The sequence below is a fragment of the Erpetoichthys calabaricus genome, chromosome 12, assembly GCF_900747795.2.
Source record: "Erpetoichthys calabaricus chromosome 12, fErpCal1.3, whole genome shotgun sequence".
NCBI classification, from domain to species: Eukaryota; Metazoa; Chordata; class Cladistia; order Polypteriformes; family Polypteridae; genus Erpetoichthys; species Erpetoichthys calabaricus.
In genome coordinates, this window is record NC_041405.2 from 88,682,310 (window position 1) to 88,703,698 (window position 21,389).

The window sequence follows — 21,389 nt, forward strand, 5'->3', positions numbered from 1 at the left end:
GTGTTGTAGTGATTGTTTCATCTCAGAAATAGCTGTCACTACTGTCTCTAGAATTTATGGAGTATGGTACAAAAACAAAAAAATATCAAGTGAGAGGCATTTCTGTGGGTGTGAACACATACTGAACAAGAGAGGTTAAAGGACAACGGACAGACTTGCTAACCACTAAAGTCGATGTCACATTACGTAACTTCTAGTATGTGGGGTATATCAGACTTGCTGACCACGTGTAATTTTAAATGAACAAATATTTCTGGGCATGTGACATTTACTGAATGAGTGCTGACATTCCAGCGCAGTTGTGCTCACCCCTTTTTGTGACAGCCAATAACTTGCTGAATGGTGGAGCTGGTGCTGTACGAAGGGTTACCATGTGTGGCAAGTTCAGTCTCAATCTCAACCTTTTTTCTCTTTTCCAATTCTGTTGTGGTATGTAAAGCACAAGACAACAGACAGTCAAGCTTCTGTTCTGTTTGTGAAGTCCAAAACACCTGCATTATATAAATTGTACTTTTCAATGAACATTCATTGGTTGTCTACTCTCATGCACACAGAGCCCACCATCTATGACTTAAGTCGGAGTAAATCGCAGACTAGTTGGAGTGAGTCACTGGGTATGCCACATTTCACAGGAGTACACAGTTGACTGCCTCAGACTCATTAAGGTCATGTAAATGAAGGCTACGACTTGGAAAAGATCTTGGAAAAGTTGATCAATATGACATGGCTTTAGCAGAAGGGTATCTTTAAATAGACAGCATGTCGGAGCTGCAAGCAAATGGGCTACAGAAGCTGAAGACCATGCCAGGTTTCACTCCTTTCAGCCAAGAATGGGAAGACGAGTCTATAAGAATATTTTGTCATGCAGACCTTTTCACAAAACTGGAAAGTTGTGAACCTTGTCATTAACAGTCCATTAAAGTAGCCTTTAGTTTCAGCTTTATTTATTTTTTCTTCCCCTTCTCATTCTTATTTCGTCTCCTCAGTTCACAGTTTATGTATTTCTTTGTTTGTGTTTTGATGACATGACCACATTAATCACATTGCTGCTACCATCAGTGTCAGTTGTTAAACTGTTGTTTTATAGTGGCACCTGGGGGCAAAATGAGGACATGGGCTTTTTTTCACAGAGCAAATCTATTTTCGTTGCCAGCATTTCTGTAGTTAAGAAGGCCCAGATTACTTTAATTTCATTTGAAGCTCCTTCCAAGCGTGCCATCCTCAATGAACTTGAAGTCTGTCTCAAGCTTGCTCACATTTGACCTTGTTTGTTTTTCCCTTGTCGTTTCAAATAAGGCCAAGGCCAATGCTTTCTGAGAGTGTTGGATGAAATCCTTTTAAATAAGGTAGTCCCTGATGAATTGCATTGCACACCTCAAACTTTGAGGTTTTGAAGTTACAGCTTCAGGTAGAGGGCAATGCTGTGGTGTGTGAGTTAACATTGTGGTCTTACATCCCCAGAGTCCTGATTCCAAATTCTAGCCTATTCAAAGATTTCACAGAACTTTCTTATTCCCCTTGTAGCACTGCCACAGAAAGTGTTATGTGTTTGCTGCATGTCTTTGTGGTCTGCTTGTGTGGGTAAAGAAGATGGCCCATACATGCTGTTTTGGAAATAGACAAATCATTGACAGCAGCACCCCTGAAGGCTGGATGTCCAGTTTCAAAAGCAATTTGCATAAATCTGATCATTTTTTGTAAAGAGAAGAAATACAACAATTGGAGGAAAAAGAACTACAAACTAGCAAAACAGATCAGCATTTGCATTGGCCATATTAAAGGAACTACTGCTGTGTAGACCTGTCTAGAAAGGTGAAAGTCAGCATTCGTCTACAGCAGAGGTCCCCAGCTCCGGTCGTGGAGGGATACAGGGGCTGCAGGTTTTCATTCTAACCCTTTTCTCAATGAGTCACCTATTTTGCTCCTAATTAACTTCTTTTGAATTCATTTTTTTTACTTGCTGTTGTTTCTTTTTTCCGTAATTAGCAGCCAAACAATAATGAAATACAAAATAAACCAAAACATGACCACCAAATCATGACCAACATTGTCGATCATACAATATCTGAAAATAAAGAAACATGATGGTCTCAGGAATGTTGGTTTGCTCAGGTCCCCAAAACATTTTAACAGTGCTCTTAGAAAAGAGAAAATCAGCAACTTCAGAAATGTCTGCTATTGCACAATAGGAACAGCAACAAGCCATGGAATTAAAGAACAGGTTTAATTAACAACAAGAATCAGAGCCTAATTAAGCAACTGGTTGGAGTGAAATTGGTTGGAGGTTGAGGCCCTGACTTAGTTGGTCTTCTGTTGGCTCACTCACTTCTTATTTCATTTCTGTTTTGGTGCCATTTAGGGAAAGAAATGAAGCAATTCAGAGGAATGATGAAGAAATCTTAATGAAACAAATCAATTAAAATTAATTCAAAAGACGTTAATTAGCAGCAAAAACAGGTCACTAATTAAGAAAAGGGTTAGAATGAAAACCTGCACTGGGGCCCTCCAGGACCGGAGTTGGGAACCCCTGGTGTACAGGGATGAACCCTGCATTGCTCTCAGTTACAACTAGCAGACCCAAATAAGCTCATTGAAGTTCTTTTTTTATAATTGCGCAGTACTGACGGTGGCAACATTTTAAATTTAAATGTTCACATTCTTTTGTTGCCTGCCTTTTACAATTCAGCCAACTATTATAATAAGGAAACTCAAAACCTGGACTATTGTGAGAACTTCGGAAGGGGCTGGAGTGCGTATTACACTGAGTTTTACATATATAAACACTCACACACATATAATTTTATATATATACTAACCACAAAATCTGTGGAAGACAGGTAATAGAATACATTTTAAAATGTTGGACATCTCTTGTTCTATGTGTACCTTAAGTGCCTTTCCTTAGTATCTTCGTGTGTGTGAAACTCTCTTGACCAGTGCACCCTCTTTCGAGGGCCTTCCCATAAAAGCCAACTTTTCAGACTCTTGCCATTTCGAGACACCTTGCTTGTATGCTTTTTTACTTTCTGTCTTGAACCCAACTCTCAGCGCGCCTCCTATGGTTCTACTCCTCCTCAAATGTCTCTCATTTGCACTTCCTCTTTTGATCACATCACCAAACAACAGCAGCATTTATTTGTATAGCACATTTTCATACAAGTGATGTAGCTCAAAGTGCTTTAAATAATGAAGAAAGAGAAAAAAATACAAAATAAATAAGAAAATAGAGTTAGGGAACACTAAATCATGACCATCACCAAAGGAAAACTGACCAATCAGATTGCTTGTGCAAACTGGACAGAGACACACACAGGCCTTATTTTATTGTATAGTAGATGCTATAGTAGAAATTTTGTTGATGTTGTTACTGCACCTACAAAGGTTTAATAAATTGTACTTAAAATTGTATAAAGTGATCAGAGCCAGACAAGTGAAAGTAAATTTGGAATGCTTTGCTTTACTTATAACACATTGAAAGTGTCCTAAAGAAATTAATTAAAGAAGAGGAAATTATGGTTTTGCACCCTTCCTCCCAGCATACCATCCTTTGGTAAAGTATGAAGCCACAAAGTTTCCCGCAATTTATTGACCAACTCTGTTTTCCATTATCATTAGAGCAAAAGAATACCAGTAATCATGTGCTTGGCTGAAGCTGTTCATACAGTAACACATGATGTGTGGGTGCTAAAAGCGAAACTTAAAAAAAATTAACACAACTTTTGCATATATAGCAACGGGAGTCTGGACTGTTTGACATTTAGAATTATGCAAACAGAAGTAGAGTAAAATCTAGATTTTCACTTCATACAACCCAATGCAAATGCTCTTTTCATTACAGAGAATGTTACAAATAAGTGGAGCTTAGGGGGCTGGCAGATACCTCTGTACTGATAAACTGTAATGTCTAAACAACACTAACACCTATAACTTAATTATTACAGCCATAGAAAATAACTTACTTTGTAGACATAGAATATCAAAAATAATGAACTTCTCAGCAGTATGTTTGACAACATTTTGCCTAGTAGTGGTAATCACATTCAATTACAGCACACCCTGCTGGGCAATAACAACTCAAGAACAGGCACAAGTTATACAAACATCCATTTGTGCACTAGCTACCACAGAGCAGATAAATCGATGAAGAACAGATGGGGGCTTCCACACAGTTTATCACTATGTTTGGAGTTGATACAAGAAAAGAGCTCAACTGGTAGGTGGAAGTAAGGCCAGAGGATTGGGAAGGTATGGAAAGTTTGCGAGAACAGTTGTACTTGAGAAGTAGTCTAGCCACTTCACGTTACAGACAGAGATTTATACTGTACAGGTAGGAGCAGTGGGATTTTCTGTGTTTTCTGTTAATTTTCATATTTTGTGTTATTCTTTCTGTTTACACCTCCTTTGCCCCCTTTTTTATAATTAAAATACACTTTTCTAATATGTTGGTCTCCTTGGCATTAATCTGTGTTTACAGACAACATAAGGGTGCTCCTATTATCCACAAGAGATAAATCCCTATAGCTTTCTCTAAGAAACTCAAATTGATACACTCACTGACACCTCTACACCTGCTTATCCATGCATTTATTTAATCAGTCAATCATGTGGCAGCAGCACAATGCATGAAATCATGTTGAAACTGGTCATGTGCTTTAGTTAATATTCACATCAGATGCCGGAATGGGAAAAATTGTGATCACAGTGATTTCAGCTGAGGCATGATGGTTGGTTGGCAGACAGGCTGGTTAGAGTATCTCTATAACTGCTGATCTCCTGGGATTTTCACAGAGAAAGTCTTTACAGTTTGCTCAGAATGGTATGAAAAAAACAAAAAAGCATTCAATGAGTGGAATTTCTGCAAAGAGAAATGCCTTGTTGATGAAAGAGGTCAAAGGAGAATGGCCAGACTGGTCTGAGCTGACAGAAAGGCTGTCTTAACTCAGATACCCTCACTGCACAACTGTGCAGAGCAGGTCAATCCTTAAATCCTTACACTGGCCCCCAGTTAAGTTTAGAGCAGATTTCAAAATCCTCCTTTTAACATATAAAGCTTTAAATGGCCAAGACACCCAGCTTACTTATCTGAAGTTATTATGACTTACAAACCAGAGCGCACATTAAGATTTAAAGATGCCAGACTGCTTATGATTCCGAAGGATTAATAAAATAACAGTGGGAGGTCAAGCTTTAAGTTACAGGGCCCCTAAACTGTGGAATAGTCTGCCTGCCACTATAAGAGGTGCCCCTTCAGTCTCAGCTTTCAAATCCCAGCTGAAGACTCACTACTTCAGTTTAGCATATCCTGCCTAGAGCTGCTGAATAACTGTACAGACTGCATCTCTATTGTTAGTCATTAGCACTAAAACAAAAGTAATAGGAGAGTTATAATTTGTTACTAACCCTCACCTAGTCTGTTTCTCTTCTCTGTACTCAAATGTGGCACTTGGTGCCACTGCCCACCTCCCAAGTTTTTTTGCCTGCCTAAGGTAAAGTCATCTCTGATGGAGGATTGCAGGAATCGTTAGGTATAGGGGTCCTTTCATCTGATTGGCTGGCCCAGCACTGTGTCAGCTGTAGAATGGCCAATAGGGGGAGGCAGCTTGATGGCTGAGGTCTCCAGGACTCTAAACAAATCCAAATCAAATTATGTGATATCATCTACTGTTAAATTCTGCTCTGTACTTGTAATATTTTTATTTTACTATTATATTCTTTGGAGGATTACTTGTGTTTTGTTCTGTGTATTGTATTGTATTTACCCCCTTCTTTTTGACACCCACTGCATGCCCAACCTACCTGGAAAGGGGTCTTTCTTTGAACTGGCTTTCCCAAAGGTTTCTTCCTGTTTTTCCCTACTAGGTTTTTTTTTCGGGAGTTTTTCTTTGTTTTCTTAGAGATTCAAGGCTTTGGGGCTGTCAAAAGGCAGGGCCTGTTAAAGCCCATTGCTACCCTTCTTGTGTGATCTTGGGTTATACAAAAATAAATTGTATTGTATTGTATTATTGTGATGGTCTACAACAGCATAGGACCACATCAAATTCCACTCTTGCCAGCCAAGAACAGAAAGCTGAGGCAATGGGCTTAACAAATATGAACAGTTGATGACTGGAAAAATGAAGCCTGGTCTGATGAATCTCATATTTCTGCTAATGCATACAGATAGTAGGGTAAGAATCTGGTGCCAACAGCATGAATTCATGCACCCAACCTGCCTTGTGTCAACACACCAGGCTTCTGGTGTAATGGTGTGAGAAATGTCTTCTTGGCACATTTTGGGCCTGTTACTACCAATCAATCATTGCTTGAATGCCACAGCTTATTGGAGTGCAGTTGCTAACCATTTACATCCTTTCAGGGCCACAGTTTACCCATCTTCTAATGCTCTTTCCAGCACAATAATGCACCTTGTTACAAAGCAAAAGTCGTCGCAGCCTGGTTTAATGAATTTCACAGTGTTCTTCAGTGGCTTTCCCAGTTACTGGATCTGAATCGAATAGGACACTTTTGGGATCTTCCATTAGAACAGTGGAACTGGAGATTGCATTACTCAATTTTGGCAGATTTGTCATCTGCACATTCATGCTATAAATGTGTATGAATATCCAAAAGCCAAATGTGCAGATATTGCGTGATGCAATCATGTCAATACAGATCAGAATCCCAATGCAATGTTTCCAACGTTTTGTAGAATCTGTGTCACAAAGAATTGAGGTTGTTATGGGAGCAAAAGGAGGCCCTATCAAGTAATAGTATAGTATTCTTAATAATTTACCCAGGGGTATAGATAGATAGATAGATAGATAGATAGATAGATAGATAGATAGATAGATAGATAGATAGATAGATAGATAGATAGATAGATAGATAGATAGATAGTGTAGCAGATACGCGTGTTGTCCACCTCTCGAACCCTCAGGTACCACTCTAGACACCAGGTAAAAGTATAACAACCTTTTATTTTGTTGTCACACAGTGCACCAAGCACCCTCCACTCCACACTCATATAACAATACTTCTCTCTCTTTAAACAAACCAATCCTCCTCGCCCAGACACTTTGCCACCCTACCTCCCAGCTCAGCTCAATGTCTGGGCTCACCCAGAGTCCTTTTAAAGCCCCTGACCCGGAAGTGGCTCCAAGCCAAACCCACAAGTCTGTTTTCCTTCCGGGTCAGGGCAAAGTCCTTTCCTACATCCCGGGAGCACATCGCTTCTTCCAGTCACGTGACTGGGATGCACTCCCGGGTTATAGGGCACACAAGAGCCCACTAGCCCCCCTACAGCGACTCCTGGCGGCCCCCAAGGTATCCAGCAGGGCTGTGTAACGACACTACAAAGTCCATGAGGCCCTGCTGGAACTCGGGGCACGAATATGCTGTCCGGAGGGCTCCTCCTAGCGGCCTGGGGGTGGCGACCGGAGTCCGTAGCCGGTCGTCTGTCACAATAGATAGATAGATAGATAGATAGATAGATAGATAGATAGATAGATAGATAGATAGATAGATAGATAGATAGATAGATAGATAGATAGATAGATAGTGTGAATAAAGGTGCTATATAGCGCCCGACTCGACACAGATTGACACGGAGGCAAGTGTGAAATAAAATAGAATATTAATTTTTTCTTCACCTGTGGGGCACGTCTTCCCTGTGAACCCCACAGGCAATACACAGTCCCAAAAACGCAACAGTCACCAAGCACTTTCTCCCTTTCGGCACAACCACTCCTCCCAGGCAACCTTGTCCTCCTCCACCCGACTCTGGCCACTGAGTGGTGGTCGCTGGTTCCCTTTTATTGGCTACCCAGAAGTGCTCCAGGTGGTTGATTGCCGACATCCGGCTGCACTTCCGGGTAAGGCGAAACCAGTGCCCAAAAGGGGCTAGCAGCTCCTGTTGCAGCAGCCCCTGGCGGCACCTGCTGAACCCCAAAGAGCTGAACAGAACTCCAACCCCCATGAAGCCCTGGTGGAGTCCGAGGCACCGCTGCAACCCAGGGAGGCTGCCATCTAGCGTCCAGGGGGACTGGTCTTCCCACCCATGTCCCCCTGGCAGATGTGGTGAAGGGGCATTCCGGCCAGGCATGGGCCCTGGCTATCAGTCACAATAGATAGATAGATAGATAGATAGATAGATAGATAGATAGATAGATAGATAGATAGATAGATAGATAGATAGATAGATAGATAGATAGATAGATAGATAGATAGATAGATTAGCCTCCAGGCCACACTTCATCCTTCTGCTGAACTTCAATTAATAAAACACCATATAATGTATTCACATAGAAACACTCATCAGTTTTTCAGTATTTCCTGGTCAGGTTTGCAAGGATCTGGACCCTACTATGGCACCTACAGGAAGATGGTACACATTTACTAGGTGCATATTTTTTAGGTTGCCATATGAAAGAAGACCAGTACAATGGAGGACAAAATTACAAGTACAGTGTACACACTTCACAAATAAGGCATCCCTTCATTGAATTAGAAATTTTGATTCAACCAATTTCACGTAGCCGTGCAATTCAATGCACTGTGGTGACAGTTGTACATAGAGTAAGCATACAGCATAGAAATTTCCATGTAACTCATAAAATAAAACTTTTGAAAATAAATGTACAATATACATTTAGTATTTATGTCAAGCATAAAGGGTGACCGTATTGGATCCAGTATTGCAGGCAAAAAAGGGTGATGTTGGTGTTGGTCGGGATAGACCTTGTAACTTTAGACACTGGACTGGAGGTGTTCAGAGGCTTTCTTTCATCTTATTTCCTTGTTTGTTTCATTTTCTGTTATTTTTTTCTGCCTTTTGTATTTATGAGTTTTAATTGGTCTTTACAATACAATAATAAGTATTTATTGTTTTAGCTTAATTAATTACCATTTGTGTTTTTTCTGGTAATTAGGTTCAGCTAAATCTGGGGACCTGGGTTCGATTCCCAGGTCCTCCCTGCGTGGAGTTTGCATGTTCTCCCCGTGTCTGCGTGGGTTTCCTCCGGGCGCTCCGGTTTCCTCCCACATTCCAAAGACATGCAGGTTAGGTGGATTGGCGATTCTAAATTGGCCCTAGTGTGTGCTTGGTGTGTGGGTGTGTTTGTGTGTGTCCTGTGGTGGGTTGGCACCCTGCCCAGGATTGTTTCCTGCCTTGTGCCCTGTGTTGGCTGGGATTGGCTCCAGCAGACCCCCGTGACCCTGTGTTTGGATTCAGCGGGTTGGAAAATGGATGGATGGATGGAGGTTCAGCTAAACCCTTTAATTGAGTTAAAGCTATAGTACTAGGGTGTTGTACCGTGTTAGCCATTATGAATGTAGAGAAAAGCCAAGCAAAATGACACCTTTTATTGGCTAACTAAAAAGATTACAATATGCAAGCTTTCGAGGCAACTCAGGCCCCTTCTTCAGGCAAGATGTAATACAGAAACTGGAGTTCCCTATGTTTATATACACATTCTAGGACAAGAAACAACATTGGTAAATCAAGTTAAAGTTAAAGTTAACTTTTGAGTTAAAACTGTAAGACTATTTAAGTCACCTGTTGCTACAGCTTCTTTACTGTGGCATTAGCTCCTGTTGTCAAGATTTTAATTAGTTTTGTGTCATTAATAATTTTTAGCACATTTCTCATTTCAATATTCTGTTTTTCTTGTTCTTTTGCATTTTTATTATTATTCAGGCAACACCATTTTGTTTCCAGTCCCTGCAATTTCGTGATAATTTTGTATAGCAACAGCAGCAGTTTCTATGTCTGTTTCCAGTCATGAAACTCAAGGGAGGTTCAAATGACCACCTAAATAAGATGGCAGTGTACTGGCAAAGTTATTCCAGTTTTGGGATAAATCAATAACCTTTTATGAATGTGTCTCTTACTTATTTTTGATAGGGAATTTTTTTCCATTACTTTTGGTTTTTCAGACCTTTCCTTTGCTTTCAGACCTTGACTTTTTGAGCTATAGTTTGGCCCTGATTTTTTTTGTTGCTTCTGTCCTTTTGATATTTGGCCTCAGTTCATCTTTCATTTTTGTCTGTTCCCTGAGTTTCATTTCCTGATCCTTGCTCACAATAATAAAAATAAAATTCTGAGAACATTATCCTTCAGTATGTTTATCACAATTATAAGTTATTCTTTGGCTTGGTTTTATGTTTTGTTCTTGCAGTTTTAGACTAAAAAGATTTAATCTGGACTTTTTTTTATTAGTTTCTTGTTTATAGGATTTTGGATCACTGTCTTTGGCTATTCTATTTAAATTCAGCTTCTGATATTTTTTTCTTAGTTATTTAATTCTATACTTCATTTGGAATTTAGAATTTAGAATTTTTGTCCTTTTTGGGTCCTTTTTGAATATTATAAAAATGAATGGAATATAATGTAATGTTTCTGATAGATCTGGCCTCCCAATTTGGGTTGCTTTCAAAACAGAATAGCTCACTATACACACTCAAGAAACTTGTCAGGGAAGACTTTCTATTGTTTAGGGGAAATCACTCTAATTACAGAATGGCTGCAAGTCACACATAAAGAATGTATGTTCAGCTGCTTGATATGGAGTGCTGGTTGGCCTCTTACTTGGGGGCTAAGGAGTGTAGATGAAACAGGTGCCAAAAGATCAAGCTTTGGGAGTTTGATTCAGTATTGTTAAATGGCGCACTTTTCTGAACAAGTTGTTCCCTGAGTGACCCTGGAAACGATTCTAGCCTTTAAATTAAATGGCACCTTGTAGGAATGGCCAATTCAGTTTATAATCAGGAGGTGAATGAAGGCAAACACCCATCCCAATGGTGAAAGAGAAACTGGGAGGAATGAAAGTTAAAAGGAGGACTTGGTATTTGTCTATGTCCAGATGTTTGAGCATGTATTGATAGTTTGGCAAAGAAAACTCTTGTGGGTTTGTCAATAAGGCTTTTACCCGTGGTTATTTTTGTTAGGCTAGTGTTGGGATCTTTTAAGTCTTCTAAAGTTGGTAATAAGGGTTTATGGCTATAAACTCGAACCCCATGGAAACACTGCCTAAATACCATTGTTCTGATTATTTCAGCAATGTCGAACACTCAGAGGATTTCTGAGAATGCTCCCATGGAGATGACAAAGGCAAAACATTGTAAAACGGTGACACTCAAATAAAAAAACAGAAGAACATCTATAGTAAAATGCCAATAAATCATCACATTCTCAGAAAAGCCTTAAATACAAAATCTTACCTTAAAATTGAAATCCTTGAGGCCCAAAACCCTATAAAAGATACTAGAATTCATGTCATAATCAATAAATAAATGAGCATATCAAGTCTTAACAGCTGGTGTCCTAGGGTCTCATGCATAAAGCCATGCATAGAATTCACATTAAAACATGGTGTATGGACAAAAGCGGAAATGTTTGTACTGTACGCACAAAAAAATCCAGATACATAAATCTGTGTGTACACCAACTTTCACATTCTTCCGCTCCATAAATTCCAGTCAGCGTGAAAAGTAACACATGTGCACGCATCTGCTGCCGCTCCACAACTCCTCCCAGAATTATGCCTCTTTGAATATGCAAGTCAATATAAGTAGCTCTTAAGCTCAGTGTTCTGTGAAAAGGCAATGACAAAAGCATGGGGGAAAATAGAAGAATTTCAGCGAATACCAAGTGGAGGCAAGGAAAAACGTACTATTTGTTGGTTTAAACAGTAGTGATCGAGTGACATAGAGTGTCAGAGAAACTCGAAAGTTCAAGTTCGTAAAGTTGCACAGTGCCCAAAATAAAAAAGAAGTTGTCAGATATCAAAGTCGCTGTGAAAAGGCGAGTCTGTCTGAGTGTCATATGGAAGCTTATTAAGGTACAGAGAAAAGAAAAAAAAATACGCACACAGTGGGAATAAAAGCACAGAACTTTAATCTCAAAATTTCCACTTTAATCACATAGTTTATTTTGTTATAAACATATCATAAACTTCATCTTAAAATCTTTAATTTACTAGTTTCTCAAATACCATCATAACTAAAATAGCACGTTAAATGCTTTGTATTGTATATGTTCTTCTATGTGCTCTATGTGTGTGAATCACTATGTGATTCTTAAACTGGCTTTCTCTTCCTCCGACAGGACACAGAATCCATTACATTCATGATATTACAGCTCTCTGAATAATTTAAATACTGAAATGTATACTTGTTATCATTTTCATGATGATAGGAATTAAAGCACGTTATCAAACATGGGAACATGTTGGCGCAGTGATAGTGACGAGCTGACGCCTCGTCCAGAGATTGTTCCTGCCTCATGCAAGATGCTTGCTGCAACGTGCACGACCTTCGATGAAATAATTTATTGCAGAAGTACTGTCTCTTTCAAACGTACTAACCCCCAATTCCTGTCCATCCTTTTCTTACTCCAAGTAACCAGTCGTCACATGATCAGCTCTGTAATAGATGTCAAGCCATCTGTAGGCTTAGAACGCTGATTCTTCGAAACTTTTAAGGAACATTGAAATTTCTTCGTAGTACATGTTTAATTATTCTATCCATCTATCCATCCAGTGTCGTGCCAGTCTCGGGAAGAATACAGCGAGAGGCAGGAACAATCCCTGAATGGGCGCCAGCTCGTTGCTAGTGCTCAGACATCATGTCCGCACATGTTTAATTATTAACAATATAGATTATTTAAATAATGTTAACATTTTATCTGTATACAGTAATGTAATAAACATATTTTGCTGTATTTATCTTAAAATTATATCGTCATCATATGTAAATACACGCTTTATAAAGTGGCTCAGGTTGTGCAATATTATAAACTGTATCGCAAGTTTACAGTGAGGTAACTGTACTTATAAGTACAAAGCATTTACAAGGAGCACTTGATGGACTGATTGAGTGCATTTATAGTTCTTGGGATGAAACTGTTTTTGAACCGTGATGTCCGTACAGGAAAAGTTCTGAAGCGTTTGTCGTATGAGAGCAGTTCAAATAGACAGCATGGCTGAGGCAGCGTGTGCTTGATGGTGTATGGTATTTGGAATAGTTTGGCTATTCTGTGGACCATTATATTGTTACAGGTTAATTACAATCAAATGCCTTAAACTAAAAAACCATATGTGGTTAATTTCAGTGTATATGATAAAGCCGCGTCGGGGATGTGGATCTAAAAATGAAAGGGAAACCACACTGGAACAAAAGCACTGCTTTGACTCTGGGTGCCACCAGTTTGCAAAACCGAGCACAGAACTTACGTACGCCAGGGTTTGAGCTACCGTGAAAATGTGCGTGGCTTTACGCCAAGTTTAGGTTTTATACATCGCGATTTGAGTGTGGAAACAGGAGTACGCAACATTTTTGTGCATACGCACCGTTTATACACGACGCCCCTGGTGTTTCAGATCTGCAATTTTTTAAACAATAGATATCTATAGTTTCAATATATTTTGCTCAAGACAAACAAGATGAAGTTAATTTTACAAGGGCAATTTAACATCAATGCATCTTCTCTTCCTGAGTTTTGCAAGTAATCTATCAGCTTAAAACATTTGTGTAAATGAAGCAGAAGATGATGTGATGCCTCAGTTTGTGTTTATTAATTTATGGCTTGGGAAATGGACATGCATAAACAGGTCAAAAACTCTGAGCAAACTCATTCATCACATTGACAACCAGCCAGCCAGTCAAATGTGTGTAATATCACATGTCTGAAGCCCCACATGAAATATTAAAATAAATATTGCTTGTCCAACAAAAAAGAGAGAAGAAATAGCAACAACCAAAAAGGACATCAGAAGAGGGTAAGGGCAACATCAGGAGAGGGTGAGAGCGACATCAGAAAATGAAACATAGGGAAGTACAACTGTTTTCATCCGACCGCCAGTGGAAGCATCTCAAGAATAACATCAGTTGCTAAGTCAAAAGCCACTCCTGGACAATTTACAAACCTTGACACTTTCCTTAAGCTTCTTCTAAAGACTATATATATCCAGACATTTCTTTTGTACTTTCTTCTACTGGTATTGTAATTCTTTAAAAATACCACATTGCTTTTAAAATTTCTATACTTTGTCTTTCTATCTAGAGTGATTGCAAGTAATAAAGTGTAGCGGGGATACATAGTAGTAATAGTGTTGTCAGTGTTAGTACCACGTGCGTCTTGTTCCATCGTCCCATTTGCTGTTTGTGTGTCAGTGAATGTCGTCCCCGTAAAGGGGGACGGATGATGGGAGGAGACCGCAGCCTCAATCCTGGAAAACACCTGTTTGCTATTAATCAATTACATCCATCACAGGACTATTTAAGTAATCAGGAGGGAACAGAAAAAGGAGGAAGGAGAGGAGTGAGCCATTTATACCTGCTGTACTCCACATCGCGCATTTTCATCCAGTTTGTTTTTCAATCCGCCGGACTTACATCAATACCCTCATCAAGAGAGGCCCCGGGGTCGGACTTCATCATCCACCACGCGCTGAGGATTCACGGTGAGGCTGCTCCATTTTGTTCCGGGAAAATCAAACGATTCATTTATTGCTAGTTCAGTCAACCGTATTCAGGATAGTTTTTATAACCGGACTCAAGTTCACGATCATTCCGTATATCATTCATTTTGTGTTATTCGTGTTGTTTGTTATATGTTACAGGGGCAAGGGAGGGTTTTGTTGTATTTATATATGGTGGTGTCTCATTGTTGATGTGGTGGAGGGATATTTATATTTATATGTTTATGTCTGTTTTTGCATTTGTCTTGTTATTTCATTTAATACATTTAATCAGTATAATTTTACATACCTGCTTTTGTGTGTTTATATTTACACCGTCGATTATGAGGAAAAGTGTAATTTGTTAGAGGTATGGCTTGATAGTTAGATTCATACTCCGTAAATTATCCAGGCCACAGGTCTTGGAGGTGTAGCTGCCAGCTGGGTAAGGGGTCGGCCACTACAAAAGTATATATTAAGAGCATCTGGAGCAGTTAAAAATTTGCCACACACATTTAACTGCAGGGTTTATCAGGCTGCGGAAGGGAGCTCCATCCGATAGAAGGAACAGTGCAGTAAAGTAAGACATCATTGGTTGATAAATACTGGGGCTACAGCAAAGGATGTTGAGTCTTTGCTTGTTTAAATATGTTTTTGGACACCAAAGTAATATTTAGGTCTGAGATATATCAAAGACATTGTATGTTGTTCGTGCCAATGATAAGCAAGTCTCTTTAAGCACTAGGGAGTGACAAGCTGTGCATGGGTCATTCATATAGAACTTATGTGGTTAGGTTCTGTGTGTGTGTGTGTATGTGTATATCTTTGTAAGTGTGTGTGTTAACCTTAAGATTCAAGAGTAGACCAATCCAGTAATGAACTTTAGATAGTTGTCATTAATACCACAACAATACAGTTGGCATAATATGAACAGATGCTCTACCAGTATATAAGAATGCAGTTTTTACAGGAGGAGATTGTTATGATATGCAATCTTGTTTTTTTCCTAGGTTTTTATTTTTTTGTTTTTTTTTAACATAAGGAATTTTAATTGTGTTATTGAATTACTGCCATTTTCAAAAGTACATTTTTTTACCTTCATTTTGAATGCCACCTTGTTGCATCGATGGATGTTGCCATGTTTGAAATTTTAGTGTGCTCTGTTGCCAACAGAAATTCCCATGATCCTTTGGGTGTGTGCAATTGTTGACATATTGTGCCACAGTATAAAGGATAGCCTTGGGAATTATTCACTCTACAAGATTGGATAAAAATTTAGTGATTTGTGTAATTTACTTTCTTCCTTTGTTATTGACCCCAGCAACTCCTTTTCAACTGCTGTTCTTTTGGTTTGCACTTTGGTTTTGACATTCGGTTTTCTTGATCTTTTGATATTGACCTTGGTTTGGTTTCCGGACTACAGTTCTATCCATAACAAATAATAATGGCTAGCTGTTAGTCAGTACAAAAACTGACCAGGAAACAAAATATAAACCATAAACCAAGAATTTTAGTTGAAGAGCACACAAAAAGTGCTAGTTCCCCAATTTTGCCAAAGATTAGCTGTTAACAGATTTGGTAAGAATTAATCCACAAACCTGCACAAACAACAAAGTGAAACACCAGGTTAAATAAAATTGATGTGCAACTTCCAGAAACAGGATGACCATGGGAGTCATTGCTAATGAAGACAAGCACACTAGAAAGTGGTGGTGCCATATCCAAATACTGGAAACAAATTGGCATAGCAGAAAAACAACACATATTACATGAAAACACAATTATAATGCTCAGCAAAGTGTCAAATGCACAAAATAAGTCAATATAATGACAACAACATTGCACAACTATAATGGAAGAGGAATGTTCAGATCCTAAGGCCATTTGTAAGTGGATTTTGTTTTCCTTTTAGATAGAAAAAGTAGACATAAACAGATTCAGGAACCAGAAACCAGAAATCTTTAAATAGTGAATAATCTGAAATGAAAGCTTTCTGAAGGCCAAAACCCTAAAATAACAATTACTGTATTCCAGACAGAGACTTTTAATACTGATTGAATTTCTTGAAACAAACGCTGTGAATGCACCACATCAACATCATCAATTAAGAGTCTCTGCTATAGGAGAAACATGGGCCAGGTTCTTCTCTGGGGCTTTGGTTTTGTCGCTCCAGCCATGGCCTGACTCAGAAAAAAGTCCCAAACTGGATAGCTTGATGAGTTCCAACAAAACACTATGTAGATGTTAACTGCTAAACACACAATATACAGTATATCAAAACAACATGTATTACCTCCCCCCTTTAACTGTTCTTTCAAATATTATTTACATTTGCACAGTAAGCAATAAAATGACTTCCTAATACCCACAAAGTGAGTCCTGGGGGTTGACTTAATAGGAAAACATGTAGTATAAAGTCCAGTGTGAGGTACGGAACAGAACAAGTCAACAGTAGAAAAAACGTGATAGATAAAGTCAAGTAAACAGGCCATGTGGAACACTGAGAGGGTATAGTCTAAAGATGGAAACTACACTTAAAATATGTGAAACTGGTTATCCTAATTTGATTTGCAATGGATTTATGGAATGTGGTAAGCTAGCAAATTCAGAAAATAATATGAGCCTTAATCAGATCTCAAAAAGATGCAAATTAAAGACATACCCTCCAGTGACTGAAATAAGTAGCTCCATTCACGACCACTGTATAATCCAAATGACATGTCAAACACATGCAGAATGCTACCTGCAAGATCTTCTTCTTCTTCTTTCGGCTGCTTCCATTAGTGGTTGCCACAGCAGATCATCTTCTTCTATATCTTTCTGTCCTCTGCATCTTGCTCTGTTACACCCATCACCTGCATGTCCTCTCTCACCACATCCATAAACCTTCGCTTAGGCCTTCCTCTTTTCCTCTTCCCTGGCAGCTCTATCCTTAGCATCCTTGTCCCAATATACCCAGCATCTCTCCTCTGCATATGTCCAAACCAATGCAATCTGACCTCTCTGACTTTGTCTCCCAACTTGAGCTGACCCTCTAATGTACTCATTTCTAAATCTATCCATCCTCATCACACCCAATGCAAATCTTAGCATCTTTAACTCTGCCACCTCCAGCTCTGTCTTCTGCTTTCTGGTCACTGCCATCGTCTCCAACCCATATAACATAACTGGTCTCACTACCGTCCTGTAGACCTTCCCTTTCACTCTTGCTGATCGTCTGTCACTGACCTTCATTCCTCTCCTCTCTAGAGCATATCGCCACATCTCCAGGGTCTCCTCAACCTGCTCCCTACTATCACTACAGATCACAATGTCATCAGCAAACATCATAGTCCACGGGGACTCCTGTCTAATCTCGTCAACCTGTAAATCACCATTGCAAATAAGAAAGGGCTCAGAGCTGATCCCTTATGTAATCCCACCTCCAACCTGAATGCATCCGTCACTCCTACCGCACACCTCACCACTGTCACACTTCCCTCGTACATATCCTGCACAACTCTTATGTACTTCTCTGCCACTCCCGACTTCCTCATACAATACCACAGCTCCTCTCGAGGTACCCTGTCATATGCTTTCTCCAGGTCCACAAAGACACAATGCAACTCCTTCTGGCCTTCTCTAAACTTCTCCATCAACATCCTCAGAACAAACTTTGCATCTGTGGTGCTCTTTCTTGGCATGAAACCATACTGCTGCTCACTAATCATCACCTCACTTCTTAACCTACACTCCACTACTCTTTCCCATAACTTCATGCTGTGGCTCATCAATTTTATCCCCCTGTAGTTACTACAGCTCTGCACATCCCCCTTATTCTTAAATATCGGCACCAGTACACTTCTTCTCCACTCCTCAGGCATCCTCTCACTTTCCAAGATTCCATTAAACAATCTGGTTAAAAACTCCACTGCCATCTCTCCTAAACACCTCCATGCTTCCATAGGTATGTCATCTGGACCAACGGCCTTTCCATTTTCATCCTCTTCATAGCTGTCCATACTTCCTCCTTGCTAATCCATTGCACTTCCTGATTCGGTATCTCCACATCATCTAACCTCTTCTCTCTCTCGTTCTCTTCATTCATCAGTCTCTCAAAGTACTATTTCCATCTGCTCAACACACTCTCCTTGCTTGTGAGTACGTTTTCATCTTTATCCTTTATCACCCTAAACTGCTGCACATCTTTCCCAGCTCAGTCCCTCTGTCTAGCCAATTGGTAGAGGTCCTTTTCTCGCTCCTTAGTGTCCAACCTCTCATACAACTCATAATATGCCTTTTCTTTAGCCTTCGCCACCTCTCTCTTCACCTTGTGCCTTATCTCCTTGTACTCTTGTCTACTTTCTGCATCTCTCTGACTATCCCACTTCTTCTTTGCCATCCTCTTCCTCTGTATACTCTCCTGTATTTCCTCATTCCACCACCAGGCTTCCTTTTCCTCCTTCCTCTTTCCAGATGTAACGCCAAGCACCTTCTTGCTGTCACCCTTACTACTATTTGTTGTAGTTTCCCAGCTGTCTGGTAACTCTTCACTGCTACCCAGTTACCTGTCTCACATCCTCCCTAAACTCAACCTTGCAGTCTTCCTTTTTCAACTTCCACCATTTGATCCTTGGCTCTGCCCTCACTCTCTTCCTCTTCTTGATCTCCAACGTCATCCTACAGACCACCATCCTATGCTGCTTAACTACACTGTCCCCTGCCACCACTTTGCAGTCTTCAATCTCCTTCAGGTCAACTCTTCTGCATAGGATGTAATCTACCTGTGTGCATCTTCCTCCACTCTTGCACATCACCCTATGTTCCTCCCTCTTCTTAAAATATGTATTCACCACAGCTATGTCCTTCCTTTTGGCAAAAACCACTATCCTCTGACCTTCTTCATTCCTCTCCTTGACACCATACCTACCCATCACCTCCTTGTCTCCACTGTTCCCTTCACCAATATGCCCATTGAAATCCGCTCCAATCACCACTTTCTGTCCCTTGAGTACACTGTTCATCACTTCATCCAATTCACTCCAAAAATCTTCTTTCTCACCCATTGCACACCCAACCTATGGTGCATATGCATTGACAACATTCATCATCACACCTCCAATTTCCAGCTTCATAATCATTACTCTGCCTGACACTCTTCACCTCCAAAACACTCTTGACATACTTTTCCTTCAGAATAACTCCTACCCCATTTCTCCTCCTATCCACATCATGATAGAATAATTTGAATCCACCTCCAATACACCAGGCCTTACTCCTCTTCCATTTAGTCTCTTGCACGCACAATATATCAACCTTCCTTCTCTCCATCATATCTGCTAACTCTCTCCCCTTACCAGTCATACTGCCAACATTCAAAGTTCCTACCATCAGTTCCACTCTGTTTACTTTCCTCCTGTCCTCCTGCCTCCGGACACGTCTCCTCCCTCTTTTTCTCCTTCTTCTTCGTTGGCCAACAGTAGCCCAATTTCCGCCAGCACCCTGTTGACTAACAGTAATGGTGGAGGTCGTTGTTAACCCGGGGCTCGTCCGATCCGGTATGGAAATTTGTATTGTTGTCCGCATATTGATTTGGCAAAATTTTACATCCGGATCCCCTTCCTGTCGTAACCCTCCCCGTTTATCCGGGCTTGGGACCGGCACGAAGAAACACACTGGATTGTGCATCCCCTGTAGCTGGGCTTTGGAATGCTACCTGCAAGATAATCAAATTATATGTTACACAATATCTATTTCCTATTTTGTTATATGATGAAAAATCTTTTTTTTTTTTTTTTTGAGTTTACGGTAGTTCAGATCACAGTATTTTTTGTCACACAATTGCATTAAGCTAATGACATTTATTAATATTTTGGTAGGATGATGCCATTATCACTTCCTTGAAAAAGCAATTATATAATGGTCTGGATTGGTATGGGCATGCTATAAATATGCAATCTATAACAATGCACAGGACCGTTTTGTAACCATCCCATGGGCAGTTCTGAAGGGACCAGTCATGCGTCACTATTCCTGTGTGACTACAGATTAAAGATTAAGGTTGCGACTACAGATAAGCATGCAAGCTGTTGAAGCTAGCTTTCCTATCAAGCCTTGTCATGCCCAAAACCAGGGCGCTCCTGTCTGCAGGGACACCACTTAACAATGGAAAATACACTTCACAGCCAACATTTTAGGATTTTACTTTATTTTATTGCATGTTATTTCGTTTATTACTGAATGTTATTGCATGTTTTATTTAAAACATAGTAGATGGGTACAATGATCTGAGCTTGACAAGTAATATATAATTAGAGGAATTTAAAAATATAAAAATTTTAGTTTAAAATTATTTCTTATCATGATAAGCAAATATGTTAATATTTTGTTTTTCAAGGTTATTCAAGATTTTGAAAACTTATGTTTAGTTTTCCTCTCAGATTTATCATGTTAGGTAAACAATGTGTATTGCTTTTTTCCTGTTATTGCATTTTAGCCTTTAAAGGTATGCAAGCTATAAACATTAGTATGATGCATTGCAGAATATTACATTGTAGAAGAATGTGAGATTAAAAATGAACAGAATCAAACTGTGGAGTATTTAGATTGTGCTAAGGAATGGGTAGTATAATGCAACTAATAGTGCTAAATGGTTTTGTAAATTACATTAAAATGCTAATATCACAGAATTTTCTCACTTTAAGAAACTTACTGGAATGTAATTTGTGTTTCTTACCATTAATTATTTATTTACTTTTACATTGTGTATGCTGACCTTTCAAAAGTGGAACTCCCTCTGATAACCAGACAGTCTCCCCAAATACCACTGTGGGTAAACAGCTAACAGGGAGATGTATGCCCCGCATAAATGTCCCAGATGAAAGTTGTTACACTGTGGGCACCAAAGTGAGCAAAAGGTCATGGGGGGGACTGGAAGAAAAACAGGATAATTAAGTCTGACCAGTTGGTGGCCAA

The 21,389-nt window shown here is 39.6% G+C and overlaps 1 protein-coding gene across 1 annotated transcript in view; it reads right to left on the bottom strand.

Moving 5' to 3' along the window:
* Positions 1-18,970: 18,970 nt before the first annotated feature.
* The window catches only part of LOC127529965 (craniofacial development protein 2-like), a 254,110-nt gene continuing 251,691 nt past the window's right edge, over positions 18,971-21,389 (bottom strand). The window contains exon 2 of the mRNA XM_051935387.1: positions 18,971-19,577. Coding sequence (XP_051791347.1) covers positions 18,971-19,480 — 510 coding nt within the window. The 5' untranslated portion in view covers positions 19,481-19,577. The remainder of the gene's footprint in view (positions 19,578-21,389) is intronic.